This window comes from Oncorhynchus mykiss, chromosome 3 (genome assembly GCF_013265735.2).
Source record: "Oncorhynchus mykiss isolate Arlee chromosome 3, USDA_OmykA_1.1, whole genome shotgun sequence".
NCBI classification, from domain to species: domain Eukaryota; kingdom Metazoa; phylum Chordata; class Actinopteri; order Salmoniformes; family Salmonidae; genus Oncorhynchus; species Oncorhynchus mykiss.
The window spans coordinates 3,650,019-3,677,376 of NC_048567.1; the positions used below are offsets into that span (position 1 = coordinate 3,650,019).

Here is a 27,358-nt window from a genome sequence, read left to right on the forward strand (position 1 = left end):
TTATAGTTCAATGTCTCACAATTCCAGTGGGTCAGAGGATTACATACACTAAATTGACTGTGCCTTTAAACAGCTTGAAAAATTCCAGACAATTAAGTTCTGGCTTTTGAAGCTTCTGATAGGCTAATTGACGTAATTTGTGTCAAGTGGAGGTGTACCTGTGGATGTATTTCAAGGTCTACCTTCAAACTCAGTGCCTCTTTGCTTGACATCATGGGGAAAATCACTATTAGTAGAATGAGTTTCAAAAGAAATCAGCCAAGACCTCAGAAAAACAATTGTAGACATCCACAAGTCTGATTCATCATTGGGAGTAATTTCCAAATGCCTGAAGGTACCACATTCATCTGTACAAACAATAGTACACAAGTATAAACACCATGGGACCACATACAGCTCAGGAAGGGGATGCGTTCTGTCTCCTAGAGATGAACGTACTTAGGTGCGAAAAGTGCTAATCAATCCCAGAACAATAGTAAAGGACCTTGTGAAGATGCTGGAGGAAACAGATACAAAAGTATCTATATCCACAGTTAAACGAGTCCTTTATCGACATAACCTGAAAGGCCGCTCAGCAAGGAAGAAGCCACTGCTCCAAAACCTCCATAAAAAAAGCCAGACTACGGTTTGCAACTGCACATGTGGACAAAGATCGTACTTTTTGGAGAAATGTCCTCTGGTCTGATGAAACAAAAATAGAACTGTTTGGCCATAATGACCATCGTTATGTTTGGAGTAAACAGGGGGAGGCTTGCAAGCTGAAGAACACCATCCCAACCGTGAAGCACGGGGGTGGCAGCATCATGTTGTAGGGATGTCTTTGCTGCAGGAGGGACTGGTGCACTTCACAAAATAGATGGCATCATGAGGAGGGAACATAAAGTGTTTATATTGAAGCAACATCTCAAGACATCAGTCAGGAAGTTAAAGCTTGGCCGCAAATGGGTCTTCCAAATGGACAATGACCCGAAGCATACTTCCAAAGTTGTGACAAAATGGCTTAAGGACAACAAAGTCAAGGTATTGGAGTGGCTATCACAAAGCCCTGACCACAATCCTATAGAACATTTGTGGGCATAATTGAAAAAGCGTGTGCAAGCAAGTATCCCTACAAACCCTACTCAGTTACACCAGCTCTGTCAGGAGGAATGGGCCAACATTCACCCAACTTATTGTGGGAAGCTTGTGGAAGGCTACCCAAAACGTTTGACCCAAGTTAAACAATTTAAAGCCAATGCTACCAAATACTAATTGAGTTTATGTAAACTTCTGAACCACTGTGAATGTGATTAAATAAATAAAAGCTGAAATAAATCATTCTCTCTACTATTATTCTGACATTTCACATTCTTAAATGTGATGATCCTAACTGACCTAAGACGGAATTTTAACTCTGATTAAATGTCATGAATTTTTACAAACTGAGTTTAAATGTGTTTGGCTAAGGTGTATGTAAACTTCCCACTTCGACTGTATGTAGAACCTAAAATGGTTCTTCGGCTTTCCCCGTAGGAAAACCATAGGAAAACCCTTTGAATAACCCTAGGTTCTACCTGGAACCCCAAAAAGTGTTCTGCCTGGAACCAAAAAGGGTTCTCCTATGGGGACAGCTGAAGAACCCTTTTGGAAATCTTTTTTCTAAGATTGTCCTCCACACGACTCCATAGTTTACTTTATATCATAACAGTGGAGAAGTATTTAACATAGCCTGAAACGCTAGCCGTTTATATTATGTGTACACATGCACACGCACACACACAGCCAGCCAGCCAGCCAGCCAGCCTGCCAGCAGAGGCTGCTGACAAATGGCAGTGTAGTCCAAGGGTATTAATCTCCCTGCAGTTCGTTTGCACTGACTGTCTTCTACATGCAACAAATGTCACTCCCCTTTGCCAGAAAAGCACTCTTACTTAGTCATGTGTTTCTCCAAACCAGGGACAAGGGAAGAGGGAGGGACCTTTCGTACAGTTTAAACCATTTTAAAAGTTATGTTCCTCCAATGTTGATGTACCCTCTAAAAGATTTCTCCTCACATGAACTGCCCTGCAGAATACTATGGACTAGAGGAAGGTAATGGTGTGCGTCTCAGCCCTGTACTTGAGGATTGCCTTTTGGTTGTATTGTGGTTGTCAGACCAGGGTCAAACATATATGTTAAATACTTTCAAATACTTGAGCTACACTTGATTTAGTGTTCAATTGAACCAATGGAGTGGTCGCACAAGGCCAATCTATATCCATGCTACATCAGGTATCTGGAGGTATTTACCATTTGACCCAGGTCTACCTCTGGTTTGACTTGTGTGATTGTGTTTCTGTCATTTTCTTTCATTTTGCCAAAATAGCTGTACATGTAGTGTTTTGATTGATGTATTGAGTGTTGGTGAATAGACACTGTCCAGCCCAGAGAAAGATGAATATTGCAGCCAGGCTGTCCTATTGACCCGTTATGGATGGAAGGGACCACAGCCACTAGTCAGACACAGTACTGCTGCAGCAGGGCCACTCACTGGCCCTCCAGAATATGTGCAAAGTTAAGAAGTACACAAAGATCATTTGACACCATCATACTGTTTACCAATGTTTTACATTTCAAGGGTAAAATGTGATTATGGCTTGGCATGTCTGGTGAAACTTTATGCATGGTGATTTCATATTCACAATATGATTGTATTTATTCAACAAATCAGCCATTGCATGCAAATCCATGGATAGCCTTGGCAGTCCTGATTTGAATGGAATTGCATGATTGCATGCTGTACTGTGATCTTCAGTGATCAGCTAAAACCAGATTGATTTCACAATCAATCGGACGTACATACCACCCGTTGATATGAAGTCAGTGTGACTAATGCTGTGTTGTATCCAGCCAGGGACTATGAGATCATAAAGTCAGTGTGACTAATGCTGTGTTGTATCCAGCCAGGGACTATGAGATCATAAAGTCAGTGTGACTAATGCTGTGTTGTATCCAGCCAGGGACTATGATATTATAAAGTCAGTGTGTCTAATGCTGTGTTGTACCCAGCCAGGGACTATGAGATTATACAGTCAGTGTGTCTAATGCTGTGTTGTACCCAGCCAGGGACTATGAGATTATACAGTCAGTGTGTCTAATGCTGTGTTGTATCCAGCCAGGGACTATGAGATTATAAAGTCAGTGTGACTAATGCTGTGTTGTACCCAGCCAGGGACTATGAGATTATACAGTCAGTGTGTATAATGCTGTGTGTTGTACCCAGCCAGGGACTATGAGATTATACAGTCAGTGTGTCTAATGCTGTGTTGTATCCAGCCAGGGACTATGAGATTATAAAGTCAGTGTGTCTAATGCTGTGTTGTACCCAGCCAGGGACTATGATATTATAAAGTCAGTGTGTCTAATGCTGTGTTGTACCCAGCCAGGGACTATGAGATTATACAGTCAGTGTGTCTAATGCTGTGTTGTATCCAGCCAGGGACTATGAGATTATAAAGTCAGTGTGACTAATGCTGTGTTGTACCCAGCCAGGGACTATGAGATTATACAGTCAGTGTGTATAATGCTGTGTGTTGTACCCAGCCAGGGACTATGAGATTATACAGTCAGTGTGTCTAATGCTGTGTTGTATCCAGCCAGGGACTATGAGATTATAAAGTCAGTGTGACTAATGCTGTGTTGTACCCAGCCAGGGACTGTGAGATTATACAGTCAGTGTGTCTAATGCTGTGTTGTATCCAGCCAGGGACTATGATATTATAAAGTCAGTGTGTCTAATGCTGTGTTGTATCCAGCCAGGGACTATGAGATTATAAAGTCAGTGTGTCTAATGCTGTGTTGTACCCAGCCAGGGACTATGAGATTATACAGTCAGTGTGTATAATGCTGTGTGTTGTACCCAGCCAGGGACTATGAGATTATAAAGTCAGTGTGTCTAATGCTGTGTTGTACCCAGCCAGGGACTATGAGTTTATAAAGTCAGTGTGTCTAATGCTGTGTTGTATCCAGCCAGGGACTATGAGATTATAAAGTCAGTGTGTCTAATGCTGTGTTGTATCCAGCCAGGGACTATGAGATTATAAAGTCAGTGTGTCTAATGCTGTGTTGTACCCAGCCAGGGACTATGAGATTATAAAGTCAGTGTGTCTAATGCTGTGTTGTATCCAGCCAGGGACTATGAGATTATAAAGTCAGTGTGTCTAATGCTGTGTGTTGTATCCAGCCAGGGTCTATGAGATCATAAAGTCAGTGTGTCTAATACTGTGTGTTGTATCCAGCCAGGGACTATGAGATTATAAAATCAGTGTGTCTAATGCTGTGTTGTATCCAGCCAGGGACTATGAGATTATAAAGTCAGTGTGTCTAATGCTGTGTGTTGTATCCAGCCAGGGACTATGAGATTATAAAGTCAGTGTGTCTAATGCTGTGTTGTACCCAGCCAGGGACTATGAGATTATACAGTCAGTGTGTCTAATGCTGTGTTGTACCCAGCCAGGGACTATGAGATTATACAGTCAGTGTGTCTAATGCTGTGTTGTACCCAGCCAGGGACTATGAGATTATACAGTCAGTGTGTCTAATGCTGTGTTGTACCCAGCCAGGGACTATGAGATTATACAGTCAGTGTGACTAATGCTGTGTGTTGTACCCAGCCAGGGACTATGAGATTATACAGTCAGTGTGTCTAATGCTGTGTTGTACCCAGCCAGGGACTATGAGATTATACAGTCAGTGTGTCTAATGCTGTGTTGTACCCAGCCAGGGACTATGAGATTATACAGTCAGTGTGACTAATGCTGTGTGTTGTACCCAGCCAGGGACTATGAGATTATAAAGTCATTGTGACTAATGCTGTGTGTTGTATCCAGCCAGGGACTATGAGATTATAAAGTCAGTGTGTCTAATGCTGTGTGTTGTATCCAGCCAGGGACTATGAGATTATAAAGTCAGTGTGTCTAATGCTGTGTGTTGTATCCAGCCAGGGACTATGAGATTATAAAGTCAGTGTGTCTAATGCTGTGTGTTGTATCCAGCCAGGGACTATGAGATTATAAAGTCAGTGTGTCTAATGCTGTGTGTTGTACCCAGCCAGGGACTATGAGATTCTACAGTCAGTGTGTATAATGCTGTGTGTTGTACCCAGCCAGGGACTATGAGATCATAAAGTCAGTGTGTCTAATGCTGTGTTGTACCCAGCCAGGGACTATGAGATTATACAGTCAGTGTGTCTAATGCTGTGTTGTACCCAGCCAGGGACTATGAGATTATAAAGTCAGTGTGACTAATGCTGTGTGTTGTATCCAGCCAGGGACTATGAGATTATAAAGTCATTGTGACTAATGCTGTGTGTTGTATCCAGCCAGGGACTATGAGATGATAAAGTCAGTGTGTCTAATGCTGTGTGTTGTATGTATCCAGCCAGGGACTATGAGATTATACAGTCAGTGTGTCTAATGCTGTGTTGTATCCAGCCAGGGACTATGAGATTATACAGTCATTGTGACTAATGCTGTGTGTTGTATCCAGCCAGGGACTATGAGATTATAAAGTCAGTGTGTCTAATGCTGTGTGTTGTATCCAGCCAGGTACTATGAGATCATAAAGTCAGTGTGTCTAATGCTGTGTGTTGTATCCAGCCAGGGACTATGAGATTATAAAGTCAGTGTGTCTAATGCTGTGTGTTGTATCCAGCCAGGGACTATGAGATTATACAGTCAGTGTGTCTAATGCTGTGTTGTATCCAGCCAGGGACTATGAGATTATACAGTCATTGTGACTAATGCTGTGTGTTGTATCCAGCCAGGGACTATGAGATCATAAAATCAGTGTGTCTAATGCTGTGTTGTATCCAGCCAGGGACTATGAGATCATAAAGTCAGTGTGACTAATGCTGTGTTGTATCCAGCCAGGGACTATGATATTATAAAGTCAGTGTGTCTAATGCTGTGTTGTACCCAGCCAGGGACTATGAGATTATACAGTCAGTGTGTCTAATGCTGTGTTGTACCCAGCCAGGGACTATGAGATTATACAGTCAGTGTGTCTAATGCTGTGTTGTATCCAGCCAGGGACTATGAGATTATAAAGTCAGTGTGACTAATGCTGTGTTGTACCCAGCCAGGGACTATGAGATTATACAGTCAGTGTGTATAATGCTGTGTGTTGTACCCAGCCAGGGACTATGAGATTATACAGTCAGTGTGTCTAATGCTGTGTTGTATCCAGCCAGGGACTATGAGATTATAAAGTCAGTGTGTCTAATGCTGTGTTGTACCCAGCCAGGGACTATGATATTATAAAGTCAGTGTGTCTAATGCTGTGTTGTACCCAGCCAGGGACTATGAGATTATACAGTCAGTGTGTCTAATGCTGTGTTGTATCCAGCCAGGGACTATGAGATTATAAAGTCAGTGTGACTAATGCTGTGTTGTACCCAGCCAGGGACTATGAGATTATACAGTCAGTGTGTATAATGCTGTGTGTTGTACCCAGCCAGGGACTATGAGATTATACAGTCAGTGTGTCTAATGCTGTGTTGTATCCAGCCAGGGACTATGAGATTATAAAGTCAGTGTGACTAATGCTGTGTTGTACCCAGCCAGGGACTGTGAGATTATACAGTCAGTGTGTATAATGCTGTGTGTTGTACCCAGCCAGGGACTATGAGATTATACAGTCAGTGTGACTAATGCTGTGTGTTGTATCCAGCCAGGGACTATGAGATTATAAAGTCAGTGTGACTAATGCTGTGTTGTACCCAGCCAGGGACTATGAGATTATACAGTCAGTGTGTCTAATGCTGTGTTGTATCCAGCCAGGGACTATGATATTATAAAGTCAGTGTGTCTAATGCTGTGTTGTATCCAGCCAGGGACTATGAGATTATAAAGTCAGTGTGTCTAATGCTGTGTTGTACCCAGCCAGGGACTATGAGATTATACAGTCAGTGTGTATAATGCTGTGTGTTGTACCCAGCCAGGGACTATGAGATTATAAAGTCAGTGTGTCTAATGCTGTGTTGTACCCAGCCAGGGACTATGAGTTTATAAAGTCAGTGTGTCTAATGCTGTGTTGTATCCAGCCAGGGACTATGAGATTATAAAGTCAGTGTGTCTAATGCTGTGTTGTATCCAGCCAGGGACTATGAGATTATAAAGTCAGTGTGTCTAATGCTGTGTTGTACCCAGCCAGGGACTATGAGATTATACAGTCAGTGTGTCTAATGCTGTGTTGTATCCAGCCAGGGACTATGAGATTACAAAGTCAGTGTGTCTAATGCTGTGTTGTACCCAGCCAGGGACTATGAGATTATACAGTCAGTGTGTCTAATGCTGTGTTGTATCCAGCCAGGGACTATGAGATTACAAAGTCAGTGTGTCTAATGCTGTGTTGTATCCAGCCAGGGACTATGAGATTATAAAGTCAGTGTGTCTAATGCTGTGTTGTATCCAGCCAGGGACTATGAGATTATAAAGTCAGTGTGTCTAATGCTGTGTGTTGTATCCAGCCAGGGTCTATGAGATCATAAAGTCAGTGTGTCTAATACTGTGTGTTGTATCCAGCCAGGGACTATGAGATTATAAAATCAGTGTGTCTAATGCTGTGTTGTATCCAGCCAGGGACTATGAGATTATAAAGTCAGTGTGTCTAATGCTGTGTGTTGTATCCAGCCAGGGACTATGAGATTATAAAGTCAGTGTGTCTAATGCTGTGTTGTACCCAGCCAGGGACTATGAGATTATACAGTCAGTGTGTCTAATGCTGTGTTGTACCCAGCCAGGGACTATGAGATTATACAGTCAGTGTGTCTAATGCTGTGTTGTACCCAGCCAGGGACTATGAGATTATACAGTCAGTGTGTCTAATGCTGTGTTGTACCCAGCCAGGGACTATGAGATTATACAGTCAGTGTGACTAATGCTGTGTGTTGTACCCAGCCAGGGACTATGAGATTATACAGTCAGTGTGTCTAATGCTGTGTTGTACCCAGCTAGGGACTATGAGATTATACAGTCAGTGTGTCTAATGCTGTGTTGTACCCAGCCAGGGACTATGAGATTTGTTACGGTGCGTGAATGAGGACCCAAAAGCGAATCAACTTAAACAGAGCTTCTTTAATTACCAAACATAGGTAGGCTCAGATGGACCGGCAGATTCCGACAGGACAGGACAAGGTTACAGCAAACATGACGACAGTCTGGTTCAGGCATGAATGACACAAACAAACAAGAATCCGACAAGGACAGGAACAGAAACAGAGAGAGATATAGGGACCTAATCAGAGGGAAAAAAGGGAACAGGTGGGGAACGGGGTGAATGGGTAGTTAGAGGAGACAAGGGACAGCTGGGGGAAAGCGGGGGAGAAAAGGTAACCTAACACGACCAGCAGAGGGAGACAGGGTGAAGGGAAAGGACAGAGACAAGACAACATGACAGTACATGACAGTACCCCCCCACTCACCGAGCGCCTCCTGGCGCACTCGAGGAGGAAACCTGGCGGCAACGGAGGAAATCATCAATCAGCGCACGGTCCAGCACGTCCCGAGAGGGAACCCAACTCCTCTCCTCAGGACCGTACCCCTCCCAGTCAACTAGGTACTGATGACCACGGCCCCGAGGACGCATGTCCAAGATTTTACGGACCCTGTAGATAGGTGCGCCCTCGACAAGGATGGGGGGGGGGGGGAGACGAGCGGGGGCGCGAAGAACGGGCTTAACACAGGAGACATGGAAGACCGGGTGGACGCGACGAAGATATCGCGGAAGAAGAAGTCGCACTGCGACAGGATTAATGACCTGAGAGATACGGAATGGACCAATGAACCGCGGGGTCAACTTGCGAGAAGCCGTCTTAAGGGGAAGGTTCTGAGTGGAGAGCCAAACTCTCTGACCGCGACAATATCTAGGGCTCTTAGTTCTACGCTTATTAGCAGCTCTCACAGTCTGCTCCCTATAACGGCAAAGTGCAGACCTGACCCTCTTCCAGGTGCGCTCGCAACGTTGGACAAAAGCCTGAGCGGAGGGGACGCTGGACTCGGCGAACTGAGATGAGAACAACGGAGGCTGGTACCCGAGGCTACTCTGAAAAGGAGATAGCCCGGTCGCAGACGAAGGAAGCGAGTTGTGGGCGTATTCTGCCCAGGGGAGCTGTTCTGACCAAGACGCAGGGTTGCGAAAAGAAAGACTGCGTAAGATGCGACCAATAGTCTGATTGGCCCGTTCTGCTTGACCGTTAGACTGGGGGTGAAAGCCGGAAGAGAGACTGACGGAAGCCCCAATCAAACGGCAAAACTCCCTCCAAAATTGAGACGTGAATTGCGGACCTCTGTCCGAAACGACGTCTGACGGAAGGCCATGAATTCTGAAAACATTCTCGATGATGATTTGTGCCGTCTCTTTAGCAGAAGGAAGCTTAGCAAGGGGAATGAAATGAGCCGCCTTAGAGAACCTATCGACAACCGTAAGAATAACAGTCTTCCCCGCTGACGAAGGCAGTCCGGTGACAAAATCTAAGGCGATGTGAGACCACGGTCGAGAGGGAATAGGAAGCGGCCTGAGACGGCCGGCAGGAGGAGAGTTACCGGACTTAGTCTGCGCGCAGACCGAACAAGCAGCCACGAAACGACGCGTGTCATGCTCCCGGGTGGGCCACCAGAAACGCTGGCGAATGGAAGCAAGCGTACCCCGAACGCCAGGGTGGCCGGCTAACTTGGCAGAGTGAGCCCACTGAAGAACGGCCAGACGAGTAGGAACGGGAACGAAAAGAAGGTTCCTAGGACAAGCGCGCGGCGACGGAGTTTGAGTGAGTGCTTGCTTTACCTGCCTCTCAATTCCCCAGACAGTCAACCCGACAACACGCCCCTCAGGGAGAATCCCCTCGGGGTCAGTGGAGGCTACTGAAGAACTGAAGAGACGAGACAAAGCATCAGGCTTGGTGTTCTTAGAGCCCGGACGATAAGAAATCACGAACTCGAAACGAGCGAAAAACAGCGCCCAACGCGCCTGACGCGCATTAAGTCGTTTGGCAGAACGGATGTACTCAAGGTTCCTATGGTCAGTCCAAACGACAAAAGGAACGGTCGCCCCCTCCAACCACTGTCGCCATTCGCCTAGGGCTAACCGGATGGCGAGCAGTTCGCGGTTACCCACATCATAGTTACGTTCCGACGGCGACAGGCGATGAGAAAAATACGCGCATGGGTGGACCTTGTCGTCAGAGAGGGAGCGCTGAGAAAGGATGGCTCCCACTCCCACCTCTGACGCGTCAACCTCGACAACGAACTGTCTAGAGACGTCAGGTGTAACAAGGATAGGAGCGGATGTAAAACGATTCTTGAGGAGATCAAAAGCTCCCTGGGCGGAAACGGACCACTTAAAGCACGTCTTGACAGAAGTAAGGGCTGTGAGAGGAGCTGCCACCTGACCGAAATTACGGATGAAACGACGATAGAAGTTCGCGAAGCCGAGAAAGCGCTGCAGCTCGACGCGTGACTTAGGGACGGGCCAATCAATGACAGCTTGGACCTTAGCGGGATCCATCTTAATGCCTTCAGCGGAAATAACAGAACCGAGAAATGTGACGGAGGAGGCATGAAAAGTGCACTTCTCAGCCTTCACAAAAAGACAATTCTCTAAAAGGCGCTGGAGGACACGTCGAACGTGCTGAACATGAATCTGGAGTGACGGTGAAAAAATCAGGATATCGTCAAGGTAAACGAAAACAAAGATGTTCAGCATGTCTCTCAGGACATCATTGACTAATGCCTGAAAGACAGCTGGAGCGTTAGCGAGGCCGAAAGGAAGAACCCGGTATTCAAAGTGCCCTAACGGAGTGTTAAACGCCGTCTTCCACTCGTCCCCCTCCCTGATGCGCACGAGATGGTAAGCGTTACGAAGGTCCAACTTAGTGAAAAACCTGGCTCCCTGCAGGATCTCGAAGGCTGAAGACATAAGAGGAAGCGGATAACGATTCTTCACTGTTATGTCATTCAGCCCTCGATAATCTATGCAGGGGCGCAGAGACCCGTCCTTCTTCTTGACAAAAAAAAACCCCGCTCCGGCGGGAGAGGAGGAGGGGACTATGGTACCGGCGTCAAGAGCTACAGACAAATAATCTTCGAGAGCCTTACGTTCGGGAGCCGACAGAGAGTATAGTCTACCCCGGGGGGGGGTGGTTCCCGGAAGGAGATCAATACTACAATCATACGACCGGTGTGGAGGAAGAGAGGTGGCCCTGGACCGACTGAACACCGTGCGCAGATCGTGATATTCCTCCGGCACCCCTGTCAAATCACCAGGCTCCTCCTGTGAAGAAGAGACAGAGGAAACAGGAGGGATAGCAGACATTAAACATTTCACATGACAAGAGACGTTCCAGGAGAGGATAGAATTACTAGACCAATTAATGGAAGGATTATGACAAACTAGCCAGGGATGGCCCAAAACAACAGGTGTAAAAGGTGAACGAAAAATTAAAAAAGAAATGGTTTCACTATGATTACCAGAAACAGTGAGGGTTAAAGGTAGCGTCTCACGCTGAATCCTGGGGAGAGGACTACCATCCAGGGCGAACAAGGCCGTGGGCTCCTTTAACTGTCTGAGAGGAATGTCATGTTCCCGAGCCCAGGTCTCGTCCATAAAACAGCCCTCCGCCCCAGAGTCTATTAAGGCACTGCAGGAAGCTGACGAACCGGTCCAGCGTAGATGGACCGACAAGGTAGTGCAGGATCTTGAAGGAGAGACAGGAGTAGTAGCGCTCACCAGTAGCCCTCCGCTTACTGACGAGCTCTGGCCTTTTACTGGACATGAAGTGACAAAATGACCAGCGGAACCGCAATAGAGACAGAGGCGGTTGGTGATTCTCCGTTCCCTCTCCTCAGTCGAGATGCGGATACCTCCCAGCTGCATGGGCTCAGCACCCGAGCCGGCAGAGGAAGATGGTAGTGATGCGGAGAGGGAGGCGACGGAGAGCGCGAGCTCCTTTCCACGAGCTCGGTGACGAAGATCAACCCGTCGCTCAATGCGAATAGCGAGTTCAATCAAGGAATCCACGCTGGAAGGAACCTCCCGGGAGAGAATCTCATCCTTTACCTCTGCGCGGAAACCCTCCAGAAGACGAGTGAGCAAGGCCGGCTCGTTCCAGCCACTGGAGACAGCAAGAGTGCGAAACTCAATAGAGTAGTCTGTTATGGATCGATTGCCTTGACATAGGGAAGACAGGGCCCTGGAAGCCTCCTCCCCAAAAACAGATCGATCAAAAACCCGTATCATCTCCTCCTTAAAGTCTTGATACTGGTTAGTACACTCAGCCCTTGCCTCCCAGATTGCCGTGCCCCACTCACGAGCCCGTCCAATAAGGAGAGATATGACGTAGGCGACACGAGCAGTGCTCCTGGAGTAAGTGTTGGGCTGGAGAGAAAACACAATATCACACTGGGTGAGGAACGAGCGGCATTCAGTGGGCTCCCCAGAGTAACACGGCGGGTTATTGATTCTGGGCTCCGGAGATTCGAAAGCCCTGGAAGTGGCCGGTGGATCGAGGCGGAGATGGTGAACCTGTTCTGTGAGGTTGGAGACTTGGGTGGCCAGGGTCTCAACGGCATGTCGAGCAGCAGACAATTCCTGCTTGTGTCTGCCTAGCATCGCTCCCTGGATCTCGACGGCTGAGTGGAGAGGATCCGAAGTCGCTGGGTCCATTCTTGGTCGGATTCTTCTGTTACGGTGCGTGAATGAGGACCCAAAAGCGAATCAACTTAAACAGAGCTTCTTTAATTACCAAACATAGGTAGGCTCAGATGGACCGGCAGATTCCGACAGGACAGGACAAGGTTACAGCAAACATGACGACAGTCTGGTTCAGGCATGAATGACACAAACAAACAAGAATCCGACAAGGACAGGAACAGAAACAGAGAGAGATATAGGGACCTAATCAGAGGGAAAAAAGGGAACAGGTGGGGAACGGGGTGAATGGGTAGTTAGAGGAGACAAGGGACAGCTGGGGGAAAGCGGGGGAGAAAAGGTAACCTAACACGACCAGCAGAGGGAGACAGGGTGAAGGGAAAGGACAGAGACAAGACAACATGACAGTACATGACAAGATTATACAGTCAGTGTGACTAATGCTGTGTGTTGTACCCAGCCAGGGACTATGAGATTATAAAGTCATTGTGACTAATGCTGTGTGTTGTATCCAGCCAGGGACTATGAGATTATAAAGTCAGTGTGTCTAATGCTGTGTGTTGTATCCAGCCAGGGACTATGAGATTATAAAGTCAGTGTGTCTAATGCTGTGTGTTGTATCCAGCCAGGGACTATGAGATTATAAAGTCAGTGTGTCTAATGCTGTGTGTTGTATCCAGCCAGGGACTATGAGATTATAAAGTCAGTGTGTCTAATGCTGTGTGTTGTACCCAGCCAGGGACTATGAGATTCTACAGTCAGTGTGTATAATGCTGTGTGTTGTACCCAGCCAGGGACTATGAGATCATAAAGTCAGTGTGTCTAATGCTGTGTTGTACCCAGCCAGGGACTATGAGATTATACAGTCAGTGTGTCTAATGCTGTGTTGTACCCAGCCAGGGACTATGAGATTATAAAGTCAGTGTGACTAATGCTGTGTGTTGTATCCAGCCAGGGACTATGAGATTATAAAGTCATTGTGACTAATGCTGTGTGTTGTATCCAGCCAGGGACTATGAGATGATAAAGTCAGTGTGTCTAATGCTGTGTGTTGTATGTATCCAGCCAGGGACTATGAGATTATACAGTCAGTGTGTCTAATGCTGTGTTGTATCCAGCCAGGGACTATGAGATTATACAGTCATTGTGACTAATGCTGTGTGTTGTATCCAGCCAGGGACTATGAGATTATAAAGTCAGTGTGTCTAATGCTGTGTGTTGTATCCAGCCAGGTACTATGAGATCATGAAGTCAGTGTGTCTAATGCTGTGTGTTGTATCCAGCCAGGGACTATGAGATTATAAAGTCAGTGTGTCTAATGCTGTGTGTTGTATCCAGCCAGGGACTATGAGATTATACAGTCAGTGTGTCTAATGCTGTGTTGTATCCAGCCAGGGACTATGAGATTATACAGTCATTGTGACTAATGCTGTGTGTTGTATCCAGCCAGGGACTATGAGATCATAAAATCAGTGTGTCTAATGCTGTGTTGTATCCAGCCAGGGACTATGAGATTATAAAGTCAGTGTGTCTAATGCTGTGTGTTGTATCCAGCCAGGGACTATGAGATTATACAGTCAGTGTGTCTAATGCTGTGTTGTATCCAGCCAGGGACTATGAGATTATACAGTCATTGTGACTAATGCTGTGTGTTGTATCCAGCCAGGGACTATGAGATCATAAAATCAGTGTGACTAATGCTGTGTGTTGTATCCAGCCAGGGACTATGAGATTATAAAGTCAGTGTGTCTAATGCTGTGTGTTGTACCCAGCCAGGGACTGTGAGATTATACAGTCAGTGTGTCTAATGCTGTGTGTTGTACCCAGCCAGGGACTATGAGATTCTACAGTCAGTGTGTATAATGCTGTGTGTTGTACCCAGCCAGGGACTATGAGATCATAAAGTCAGTGTGTCTAATGCTGTGTTGTACCCAGCCAGGGACTATGAGATTATACAGTCAGTGTGTCTAATGCTGTGTTGTACCCAGCCAGGGACTATGAGATTATAAAGTCAGTGTGACTAATGCTGTGTGTTGTATCCAGCCAGGGACTATGAGATTATACAGTCATTGTGACTAATGCTGTGTGTTGTATCCAGCTAGGGACTAATAGATTATAAAGTCAGTGTGTCTAATGCTGTGTGTTGTACCCAGCCAGGGACTATGAGATTATAAAGTCATTGTGACTAATGCTGTGTGTTGTATCCAGCTAGGGACTAATAGATTATAAAGTCAGTGTGTCTAATGCTGTGTGTTGTACCCAGCCAGGGACTATGAGATTATAAAGTAAGTGTGTCTAATGCTGTGTGTTGTATCCAGCCAGGGACTATGAGATTATAAAATCAGTGTGTCTAATGCTGTGTGTTGTATCCAGCCAGGGACTATGAGATTATAAAGTCAGTGTGTCTAATGCTGTGTGTTGTATCCAGCCAGGGACTATGAGATCATAAAATCAGTGTGTCTAATGCTGTGTTGTATCCAGCCAGGGACTATGAGATTATAAAGTCAGTGTGTCTAATGCTGTGTGTTGTATCCAGCCAGGGACTATGAGATTATACAGTCAGTGTGTCTAATGCTGTGTTGTATCCAGCCAGGGACTATGAGATTATACAGTCATTGTGACTAATGCTGTGTGTTGTATCCAGCCAGGGACTATGAGATCATAAAATCAGTGTGACTAATGCTGTGTGTTGTATCCAGCCAGGGACTATGAGATTATAAAGTCAGTGTGTCTAATGCTGTGTGTTGTACCCAGCCAGGGACTGTGAGATTATACAGTCAGTGTGTCTAATGCTGTGTGTTGTACCCAGCCAGGGACTATGAGATTCTACAGTCAGTGTGTATAATGCTGTGTGTTGTACCCAGCCAGGGACTATGAGATCATAAAGTCAGTGTGTCTAATGCTGTGTTGTACCCAGCCAGGGACTATGAGATTATACAGTCAGTGTGTCTAATGCTGTGTTGTACCCAGCCAGGGACTATGAGATTATAAAGTCAGTGTGACTAATGCTGTGTGTTGTATCCAGCCAGGGACTATGAGATTATACAGTCATTGTGACTAATGCTGTGTGTTGTATCCAGCTAGGGACTAATAGATTATAAAGTCAGTGTGTCTAATGCTGTGTGTTGTATCCAGCCAGGGACTATGAGATTATACAGTCATTGTGACTAATGCTGTGTGTTGTATCCAGCTAGGGACTAATAGATTATAAAGTCAGTGTGTCTAATGCTGTGTGTTGTACCCAGCCAGGGACTATGAGATTATAAAGTAAGTGTGTCTAATGCTGTGTGTTGTATCCAGCCAGGGACTATGAGATTATAAAATCAGTGTGTCTAATGCTGTGTGTTGTATCCAGCCAGGGACTATGAGATTATAAAGTCAGTGTGTCTAATGCTGTGTGTTGTATCCAGCCAGGGACTAATATATTATAAAGTCAGTGTGTCTAATGCTGTGTGTTGTATCCAGCCAGGGACTATGAGGTCATAAAATCAGTGTGTCTAATGCTGTGTGTTGTACCCTGCCAGGGACTATGAGATTATAAAGTCAGTGTGTCTAATGCTGTGTTGTACCCAGCCAGGGACTATGAGATCATAAAGTCAGTGTGTCTAATGCTGTGTGTTGTATCCAGCCAGGGACTATGAGATTATAAAGTCAGTGTGTCTAATGCTGTGTGTTGTACCCAGCCAGGGACTATGAGATTATAAAGTCAGTGTGTCTAATGCTGTGTGTTGTATCCAGCCAGGGACTATGAGATCATAAAGTCAGTGTGTCTAATGCTGTGTGTTGTACACAGCCAGGGACTATGAGATTATAAAGTCAGTGTGTCTAATGCTGTGTGTTGTATCCAGCCAGGGACTATGAGATTATACAGTCAGTGTGTCTAATGCTGTGTGTTGTATCCAGCCAGGGACTGTGAGATTATAAAGTCAGTGTGTCTAATGCTGTGTGTGATACCCAGCCAGGGACTATGAGATTATAAAGTCAGTGTGTCTAATGCTGTGTGTTGTATCCAGCCAGGGACTATGAGATTCAGAGACAGAGGATTGAGCTGGGTCGCTGTATCGGAGAGGGACAATTCGGGGACGTCCACCAGGGAGTCTACATGAGCCCGGTAGGCCTAGTTTGTGTCCCAAATGGCTCCCTATTCCCTATTTAGCCAACTGCTTTTGACCAGAGCCCTATGGGCCCTGTTCAAATGAAATGCTCTACATAGGGAATAGGGAGCCTACACATTTGTGGAAAAACAAGACACAATCCTGTTAGGCTTGATTTATTTAAAGGACCATTTTCTGATGTTTTATTTCTCTCTGTAGGAAAACCCTGCTCTGTCTGTGGCCATCAAGACGTGTAAGAACTGCACCTCTGATAGTGTCAGGGAGAAGTTCTTACAAGAAGCTTGTAAGTAACACACCTGTCGTCCTTCTTGATCACAGCACATACGACCTCTTGCTCTTCATACATCAGTTGTGTGTATACTACTGAGGGTTGAACACATTACCTTTTAGTTTGCGTCTAGGGCGCATTCTCAGCATAGCAATCTCAGACAGATATTTCTACCTTTTTAGGGCTACCACATGCAGAGATTTAGGATGCATCCCAAATGGCACCCTATTTCATATATATTGCACTTCATAAGGATTAGGGTGCCATTTGTGACGCAAGTGTAGCAGTGGGTTTTTGAACAGCAGAAGACTGGTCTTCAGCTCCAGTGGGTTTTTGAACAGCAGAAGACTGGTATTCAGCTCCAGTGGTTCTGATAGAGAGAAAGGCTCCTTTATCCAGATGAAATGCCCAGACAAGGTGGGACTGAGTTTAACCCCATGTATGAAAACACAGCAGGAATGTGTGGAGGCTGCAGGGGGACTGGGGAGGACAGAACACCGCTTTAGAGAGGGATGGGTTTTGAGAAAGTGGGTTTACACTAGTACAGTTCTGCTGATTTCCCACGTGCAACACACACCCCTTCCCTTGCTGAAGTCTGAGACACACACATGCGTGCATGCCCCCACACACTCTCTCTCTCTAACACTACACACATGGACGCACACACACAGAGAGACAAAATCCAAACACACACACACACACACACTACTCTAAAACACATCAAATAGCACATCACCACTGTAAACTTCCTCCCCTCCTCTTCTGTCCTCTCCTCCCCTCCTCTCCTGTCCCCTCCTCCCCTCCCCTCCTGTCCCCTCCTCTCCTCTAATCCCAGCCTCTCCTCCCCTCCTCTATCCCTTCCTCTCTCCCCTCCTCCCTTCCTCTCCTGTCCTCTCCTCCCCTCCTGTCCCCTCCTCTCCTCTAATCCCAGCCTCTCCTCCCCTCCTCTATCCCTTCCTCTCTCCCCTCCTCCCTTCCTCTCCTGTCCCCTCCTCCCTTCTCCTCTCTTCCTCTCCTGTCCTCTCCTCCCCTCCTGCCCCCTCCTTTCCTCTAACCCCAGCCTCTCCTCCCCTCCTCTGTCCCTTCCTCTCTCCCCTCCTCCCTTCTCCTCTCCTGTCCTCTGCTCTCCACACGGGGTGCTCAGCAGGAGCAGGGTTGATGACATGTTATCTGAGTAAAAACAAAGATGGCGGTTTGAGTCTAAGTCATCCTAAAATAGCCCACTGTAAACATGGACCTGCTTCCTTCATAACAGCCTTGATATTTATTATCAACATGAATATTAATCCACTATATAATCAGTCTTCATTTTCCACTCTACCTTTTCGCCCTACATACAGTAACCTGATTCTATAAACCGTAGCCTAGCTAATCCCTGGTCTATTCAATTACAGTGAATAGACTGTGTGTGTGTGTGTGTGTGTGTGTGTGTGTGTGTCTGTGCATGTTGTCCCCATGCAGTGACCATGCGTCAGTTTGACCACCCCCACATAGTGAAGCTGATTGGAGTGATCACAGAAAACCCCGTGTGGATCATCATGGAGCTGTGTACACTGGGAGAGGTACAGAACACACACACAATACAGTGCTTTAATACAGGAAGTACCTTTAATACAGAAATCAGTTTAACAGTGATGACCTCAGGCTCTGTAACAGTAACCTATGGATCATGCTGAAGAGTACTGTAATTGGAGTTTTTAGATTTTTTTCACCCATTTAGTCTTGGATGGTACTTCTACCTTTCACATGGTTTCAGCTGTTAGGGATGGCCATCTAGTGGTGGATAGAGGCATCACATTCAAGGTTCAATTTCGAGGTTTAAACAGTACACTGTAGAAGGCAGTCTATGTTATATGTGATCAGGGTCAGATTAAGAAATCATAGGCCCCAGGCTTTGTTTTTTCTATAGCCCTTCCTTCCCGGTACACCATCATTTTCTGTAAACAAATCCATGAACAAAGATGCAATTGGAAGCGTGTTACATTTACTGTTGAAGAAAGAGGCCCTAAAGCCAGAATAACATTTGGCATGTGGCATAGGCTACAGTTGAGCAGAGATGTTTTTAGAATTTCCACACATGAGGATTTAAAAAAAAAACATTTCATGCATCTCTATGTCATTTGCATGACAGAAGACATTAGCACAATATTTTTTTAATACCACACAAATGACTGAAAACAGTGTCTACTCTGACTGACAAACTGAGATCAATCTGGTCTTCACTATGAGTCATCCGTACATGAAATGTGTTTTTTTTCTTTCCAAAATATACGTTTTTCCAGTGATTGTATTTTGAAATCTGTAAAAGGCAAACTGACATCCGCAACCAACCATAGAAATATAATCCATAGATGGCAGTGCCCTGGCACCCATTGCTAGTGTACCCATTAGGGCTCCCGAGTGGCGCAGCGGTATAAGGCCCTGCATCTCAGTGCTTGAGGCGTCACTACAGACACCCTGATTCGATTCCAGGCTGTATCACAGCCTGTGATTGGGAGTCACATAGGGCGGAGCACAATTGGCCCAGCATCGCCTGGATTTGGCCGGTGTAGGCCGTCATTGAAAATAAGAATTTGTTCTTTAACTGACTTGCCTAGTTAAATAAAGATTAAATAAATATATACATTTTTAAATGAGTTTAACAGTCAAATTGCCAGTGTAAGAGGTTCCAAAACCCCTTCTATGGATTATATGTCTATGGCCACAACAAGCTGTAGCCTATATTTGTCGCTCTAACTGCAGCCTTCCCGACTGTAGGCATAGCAATTTCCTGGCATGGTTTAGGTCCACTTGTAGAATCTATGCCAAGGCGCATTGAAGCTGTTCTGGCAGCTCGTGGTGTCCCACTTTATGTTGGTGTTTCCTTTATGTTGGCAGATAAGCTACCTGTATGTGCTTGTGATAAAACTTAATCGACAGGTTTTATGTAGCAACATTCTACATTGTGTTTTTTACTTTGGATAAAAGTAGAGACTCAGAGCTAGAAAATCATATATCATACACTACAGTTGAGAAACAAAGGGAAAGTAATTCTGTTTTGAAAGTTGATAAACTTGTAACCTCACTTTTGAGAAAATGGCCCTTAATGTTTTGGTACCTACTGGGGAGCTTTTCTTTGTCTACACCCATTCAGCATTGTTCACACCCTCTTTAAGCCTTTGCCCGTCCCATCTCTTTAAGGATTCACGTAAGGCCATGTACTAAACAACCAAAGATTTCAAGACTAAAGGCTGGTTTATACTGCGTGTTCATAAATGTAATCTGGACTGCCAGAGTGTGCTCAGAGTGCACTCTGGGCATTTGTAAACTCAGCGTTGTCAGGTTGTACATTCGGAAATTCAGAGCGTTTCGCTCTAGGAACGTTCAGAGCGCACACTGGATGGTCTAGCCGAGGAGTAGGGTTGATCCAAGCTTCTGACCTAACATCAGCAGTCAAACACCCAAGCTAACTGGCTAATGTTGGCTAGCTACTTTCAGACACAAATGAGAGAACAGTTCACTCTGACCATTTTACTGGCACTAGCAGAGCTGGTTAGGCTGTTTTTATGTTACCCAGAGCATTGGCGACTGCAACTGTGCTGCTGGCAATAATTTAATCACGCTTTTTTGCCAACGTTTACTGACACGGGCTATATACAATTGGTGTTGAGCGTTCGTAAATTTGTCAGTTATTCTGCGCTCTGGCACACTGAGACAAGAGTGATCTGAAATCGGAGTAGATAGCCAGAGCGAATTTATCAGCTATTGTCGCATTGACACCATGAACTTTGAAATCGTTACTTGCATAGTGCAGACTTTTGTTTAGACATGTAGTTAGCTAGCTAAACAATGAGCCATAATCCCAACTCATAACGTTAATACCCTGCATGAATCTGCAGGCAGCTAACCAACCAGGTTCAATGTTAGCTAAATAACATTAGGCTATAACTAGCAATGCAAATGGCTCTGTGATACGAATAATATAACTACACAGATCATACGTAACGTTAGCTAGCCAGCCAGCTAACGTTAGCTAGTTAGCTAACAGTACACTTTAACTTGAAATTAAAACGACTTTCTGACTAAATTAGAAATGTGCAATATCTGAAAATGTAGCCAGCTAGACTACCTTACCCGTATGCATGGATAGACGCTTCTCCCTCTCTGTCACAGATGCCATGGTTGCCCTTAGTTTGAAGATGTACTCCAGAGACAGGTGTTTTATACAGCAGTGTGTTCTCTTTTCAACTCAGTCTGCATATTTGCAATCAAACTGCAGAATCTTTTCCGTCTCCTTAGCTATCATACTCTAATTCCACTGATTTCAAAACTCGGGCCTCCGGAAAGTGGAGAACAACACTTATGCAGTTCTACTATGCAATGTCTTTCAAAAAAGTCCTGTTAGAATGGATTACCTACACATACTGACCGCTTCATGTTATAGACAGAAGCGTGATACATGGCAGACCAGTCTGAACTCATCTCTCGACATGTCCAGCCACTCATTATCTCAGCCAAGTAGTAAGAAGGTTGCTGTCTTTTTCTGTGGCTAAACTAACTAGGCTTGTAATTTAACAATTTTTTTCGTATTTACAGATAGTATACAAGTTTGTTATTAAGGCACATGAAAGTTCACATGTTCCAGAAGGCATTTCTGCCAAAAAACACATTTTTATAATAAAAAAAAGTTTACTCTCCTGTGTAGTAGCGATGCACTACATGTGCCTAGTTTTCTGAAATTGTGCTCTCTGGTGTATTTTGAACATTGAGAGCGGGATAAAAAATTATTATAATAATACAAAAAAATGTTTTGTCCCAGCCCCTGACTTACACAATTGACCAGTCACATTTATTTATTATGCAGTTTATTATTTTATGTTTTGTTAAATTCATTAGTTACCCAATCAGTTACCCACATGGCACCCCCTACCTCCTCTCCTCCCTCCATCTGATGATTAGCAGAACGGCATCAGGCTGTCTACACTCAAAATATATACTACATATTTATAAATACTGTATATATCTCCTTTATTATTATTATACATTTTTAAATGTTTTTTTCCTCTCTTGGGCCCCCAACAGGCCTGTGCCCAGGGGCTTCAGCCCCAGGAAGCTCCTGCATTAAACCATCCCTGTATGTAATGTACATGCTAAAGTGAGTATTATCTTTTGTTTTCTCTTCCATCTTTACAGCTACGCTCCTTCCTGCAAGTGAGAAAATACAACCTCGACTTGGCATCACTGATTCTCTATGCTTTCCAGCTAAGCACAGCACTTTCCTACCTGGAGAGCAAGCGGTTTGTACATAGGTAAGCCCTCAACCCAATCTAGCCTTATTAATATGGCTTTGGTGTGTTTCCTGTAAACACACTACTCTTCTCTTCTCCATTGTAACCATGTCTGCGTCTTGAAGGGATATAGCTGCCAGGAACGTGCTGGTATCCTCAGTGGACTGTGTTAAACTGGGAGACTTTGGCTTGTCTCGATACATGGAGGACAGCTCCTATTACAAAGGTAGGAGTTTCATTTGTTCTGGAGACTAACTGTCCACAGTCAGCATACCAGAGGAGATCACTTTCTGCTGTTGATGTTATCAGTAAGTCATTCATTAGGCTCCTCACTCTTTAAGCAGACAGCTGTGGCTGCTGTCATTCATGGACATTATAAACATGGAAATATCTGTTGCACGTATGCATGGGGCGAGTCAAAGAAACTCAACAGCTCTTTTCATCAGCGTATGACTCTGTGAGACTGCTATTGTGAACCACTCATCTAACTATGGCTTAGGGAAGTCCTGTGGGAGGGGAAGTGTTTGTCTTGTTACTTGTTGCATTGTTCATGTGTACCTGTCTAATCAATCACAATAAAAACATTTGATCACAAAAAATCTAAGTCCTGCTTTCACTTCTCCTCCCAGCCTCCAAAGGGAAACTGCCTATCAAATGGATGGCACCAGAGTCTATTAACTTCAGACGCTTTACCTCAGCCAGTGACGTGTGGATGTTTGGTGAGTATAGGAATTCATACAGTACTTATACAGTACTCAAACAGTGCTCTACAACTTTTAAGTTCAAGGCTGTATGTTATTAGCTGATAAATTAGGGTTTAAATATATATATATGTTCCTCTGTACTCCAGGTGTGTGTATGTGGGAGATCCTCATCTACGGAGTCAAGCCCTTCCAGGGGGTGAAGAACAACGATGTCATCGGCCGGATAGAGAACGGAGAGCGTCTGGCCATGCCCCACAACTGCCCCCCTACCCTGTACAGCCTGATGACCAAGTGCTGGGCCTACGACCCTAGCAAGAGACCCTGCTTCACAGAGCTCAAAGCCCAGCTCAGGTATGGCCGTCAGTCGGTCTATCTGCATGTACATTGCTGTAGTGCATGGTGCGTTATCATACCTTGAAGACTATCTCCTACAACTACAATGTCATAAGATCTGAACTGAGGTTCATTGACTGTGGAGGAACAATAATCCATATCTATCAGGGTTGGAGTTCATTCCATTGTATTAATTGAGTCAGTTCAGGAAGTGAACTGAAATTCCAATTCCAAAAGTTTCTCATAGAGAGTGTCAGGGGGTCAGGGGTTGTCTAATAATTCTAATAATTTGTACACTGCAAATTGACCACAACTAAGCCCAAAAAGAGGTTGTATTTAAAAATAACAATAATTTCAACCCTTTATTATGTTGAAACACGATCACGTCTCTTTTTTTATTTGTGAGACTACTTGGAAACAGATTTCCTGAATTAAATAGATAGTGAAAATATATATATTTTTAAACAGGCCACCTGTTGCCGACCCCATCTAGATAGATTTTCATTCTTGGTCACTAGATGGCACCAAAGCATCCACACATTTCAATCGTTGAAGGTGGAATTGACTCTTGGGTGCTGTGATTCAGTTGAGGTCAGTCACACCTCTGGCTGACACTTGTCTTCATGGTGTTTTGGGTGCTGTGATTCAGTTGAAATCAGTCACACCTCTGGCTGACACTTGTCTTCATGGTGTTTTGGGTGCTGTGATTCAGTTGAGGTCAGTCACACCTCTGGCTGACACTTGTCTTCATGGTGTTTTGGGTGCTGTGATTCAGTTGAAATCAGTCACACCTCTGGCTGACACTTGTCTTCATGGTGTTTTGGGTGCTGTGATTCAGTTGAGGTCAGTCACACCTCTGGCTGACACTTGTCTTCATGGTGTTTTGGGTGCTGTGATTCAGTTGAGGTCAGTCACACCTCTGACTGACACTTGGCTTCATGGTGTTTTGGGTGCTGTGATTCAGTTGAGATCAGTCACACCTCTGGCTGACACTTGTCTTCATGGTGTTTTGGGTGCTGTGATTCAGTTGAAATCAGTCACACCTCTGGCTGACACTTGTCTTCATGGTGTTTTGGGTGCTGTGATTCAGTTGAGATCAGTCACACCTCTGGCTGACACTTGTCTTCATGGTGTTTTGGGTGCTGTGATTCAGTTGAGGTCAGTCACACCTCTGACTGACACTTGTCTTCATGGTGTTTTGGGTGCTGTGATTCAGTTGAGATCAGTCACACCTCTGGCTGACACTTGTCTTCATGGTGTTTTGGGTGCTGTGATTCAGTTGAGATCAGTCAAACCTCTGGCTGACACTTGTCTTCATGGTGTTTTGGGTGCTGTGATTCAGTTGAGATCAGTCACACCTCTGGCTGACACTTGTCTTCATGGTGTTTTGGGTGCTGTGATTCAGTTGAAATCAGTCACACCTCTGGCTGACACTTGTCTTCATGGTGTTTTGGGTGCTGTGATTCAGTTGAGGTCAGTCACACCTCTGGCTGACACTTGGCTTCATGGTGTTTTGGGTGCTGTGATTCAGTTGAGGTCAGTCACACCTCTGGCTGACACTTGGCTTCATGGTGTTTTGGGTGCTGTGATTCAGTTGAGATCAGTCACACCTCTGGCTGACACTTGTCTTCATGGTGTTTTGGGTGCTGTGATTCAGTTGAGATCAGTCACACCTCTGGCTGACACTTGTCTTCATGGTGTTTTGGGTGCTGTGATTCAGTTGAAATCAGTCACACCTCTGGCTGACACTTGTCTTCATGGTGTTTTGGGTGCTGTGATTCAGTTGAGGTCAGTCACACCTCTGGCTGACACTTGGCTTCATGGTGTTTTGGGTGCTGTGATTCAGTTGAGGTCAGTCACACTTCTGGCTGACACTTGGCTTCATGGTGTTTTGGGTGCTGTGATTCAGTTGAGATCAGTCACACCTCTGGCTGACACTTGTCTTCATGGTGTTTTGGGTGCTGTGATTCAGTTGAGATCAGTCACACCTCTGGCTGACACTTGTCTTCATGGTGTTTTGGGTGCTGTGATTCAGTTGAGATCAGTCACACCTCTGGCTGACACTTGTCTTCATGGTGTTTTGGGTGCTGTGATTCAGTTGAGATCAGTCACACCTCTGGCTGACACTTGTCTTCATGGTGTTTTGGGTGCTGTGATTCAGTTGAGATCAGTCACACCTCTGGCTGACACTTGTCTTCATGGTGTTTTGGGTGCTGTGATTCAGTTGAGATCAGTCACACCTCTGGCTGACACTTGGCTTCATGGTGTTTTGGGTGCTGTGATTCAGTTGAGATCAGTCACACCTCTGGCTGACACTTGTCTTCATGGTGTTTTGGGTGCTGTGATTCAGTTGAGATCAGTCACACCTCTGGCTGACACTTGTCTTCATGGTGTTTTGGGTGCTGTGATTCAGTTGAGATCAGTCACACCTCTGGCTGACACTTGTCTTCATGGTGTTTTGGGTGCTGTGATTCAGTTGAGGTCAGTCACACCTCTGACTGACACTTGTCTTCATGGTGTTTTGGGTGCTGTGATTCAGTTGAGGTCAGTCACACCTCTGACTGACACTTGTCTTCATGGTGTTTTGGGTGCTGTGATTCAGTTGAGATCAGTCACACCTCTGGCTGACACTTGTCTTCATGGTGTTTTGGGTGCTGTGATTCAGTTGAGATCAGTCACACCTCTGGCTGACACTTGGCTTCATGGTGTTTTGGGTGCTGTGATTCAGTTGAGATCAGTCACACCTCTGGCTGACACTTGTCTTCATGGTGTTTTGGGTGCTGTGATTCAGTTGAGATCAGTCACACCTCTGGCTGACACTTGTCTTCATGGTGTTTTGGGTGCTGTGATTCAGTTGAGGTCAGTCACACCTCTGACTGACACTTGTCTTCATGGTGTTTTGGGTGCTGTGATTCAGTTGAGGTCAGTCACACCTCTGACTGACACTTGTCTTCATGGTGTTTTGGGTGCTGTGATTCAGTTGAGATCAGTCACACCTCTGGCTGACACTTGTCTTCATGGTGTTTTGGGTGCTGTGATTCAGTTGAGATCAGTCACACCTCTGGCTGACACTTGTCTTCATGGTGTTTTGATTCAGTTGAGGTCAGTCACACCTCTGGCTGACACTTGTCTTCATGGTGTTTTGGGTGCTGTGATTCAGTTGAGATCAGTCACACCTCTGGCTGACACTTGTCTTCATGGTGTTTTGGGTGCTGTGATTCAGTTGAGATCAGTCACACCTCTGGCTGACACTTGTCTTCATGGTGTTTTGGGTGCTGTGATTCAGTTGAGATCAGTCACACCTCTGGCTGACACTTGTCTTCATGGTGTTTTGGGTGCTGTGATTCAGTTGAGGTCAGTCACACCTCTGGCTGACACTTGTCTTCATGGTGTTTTGGGTGCTGTGATTCAGTTGAGGTCAGTCACACCTCTGGCTGACACTTGGCTTCATGGTGTTTTGGGTGCTGTGATTCAGTTGAGATCAGTCACACCTCTGGCTGACACTTGGCTTCATGGTGTTTTGGGTGCTGTGATTCAGTTGAGGTCAGTCACACCTCTGGCTGACACTTGTCTTCATGGTGTTTTGGGTGCTGTGATTCAGTTGAGATCAGTCACACCTCTGGCTGACACTTGTCTTCATGGTGTTTTGGGTGCTGTGATTCAGTTGAGATCAGTCACACCTCTGGGTGGCACTTGTCTTCATGGTGTTTTGGGTGCTGTGATTCAGTTGAGATCAGTCACACCTCTGGGTGACACTTGGCTTCATGGTGTTTTGGGTGCTGTGATTCAGTTGAGGTCAGTCACACCTCTGGGTGGCATGATACATAGGGAAATCCCTCTGTTGGTTTCCACTAGATAGCACAGAAACAAAGTCAGAATTGGCTATAAAATTCATGAAAAAAATGTGCTTTTTGTTCTTAATTTAAGGTTAGTGTTCGGCATCAGGTTGTGTGGTAAGGTTAGGGTTAAGGTTTGAAATCACATTATAAGAAGAGAAATTGTTGAAATAGG

At 45.2% G+C, this 27,358-nt stretch overlaps 1 protein-coding gene across 13 annotated transcripts in view; it reads left to right on the forward strand.

Moving 5' to 3' along the window:
• LOC110520760 (focal adhesion kinase 1) overlaps positions 1-27,358 on the forward strand; it is a 149,498-nt gene that overhangs the window by 91,739 nt on the left and 30,401 nt on the right. For 8 of the 13 annotated variants that reach the window (XM_036966028.1, XM_036965972.1, XM_036965967.1 and 5 more), the window contains 8 exons: positions 2,050-2,070; positions 16,674-16,771; positions 16,974-17,058; positions 18,505-18,605; positions 22,216-22,331; positions 22,436-22,536; positions 22,940-23,029; positions 23,161-23,365. In XM_036966028.1, coding sequence (XP_036821923.1) covers positions 2,050-2,070; positions 16,674-16,771; positions 16,974-17,058; positions 18,505-18,605; positions 22,216-22,331; positions 22,436-22,536; positions 22,940-23,029; positions 23,161-23,365 — 817 coding nt within the window. The remainder of the gene's footprint in view (positions 1-2,049; positions 2,071-16,673; positions 16,772-16,973; positions 17,059-18,504; positions 18,606-22,215; positions 22,332-22,435; positions 22,537-22,939; positions 23,030-23,160; positions 23,366-27,358) is intronic. The other 5 variants (XM_036965989.1, XM_036966009.1, XM_036966013.1 and 2 more) reach the window with 1 other exon arrangement.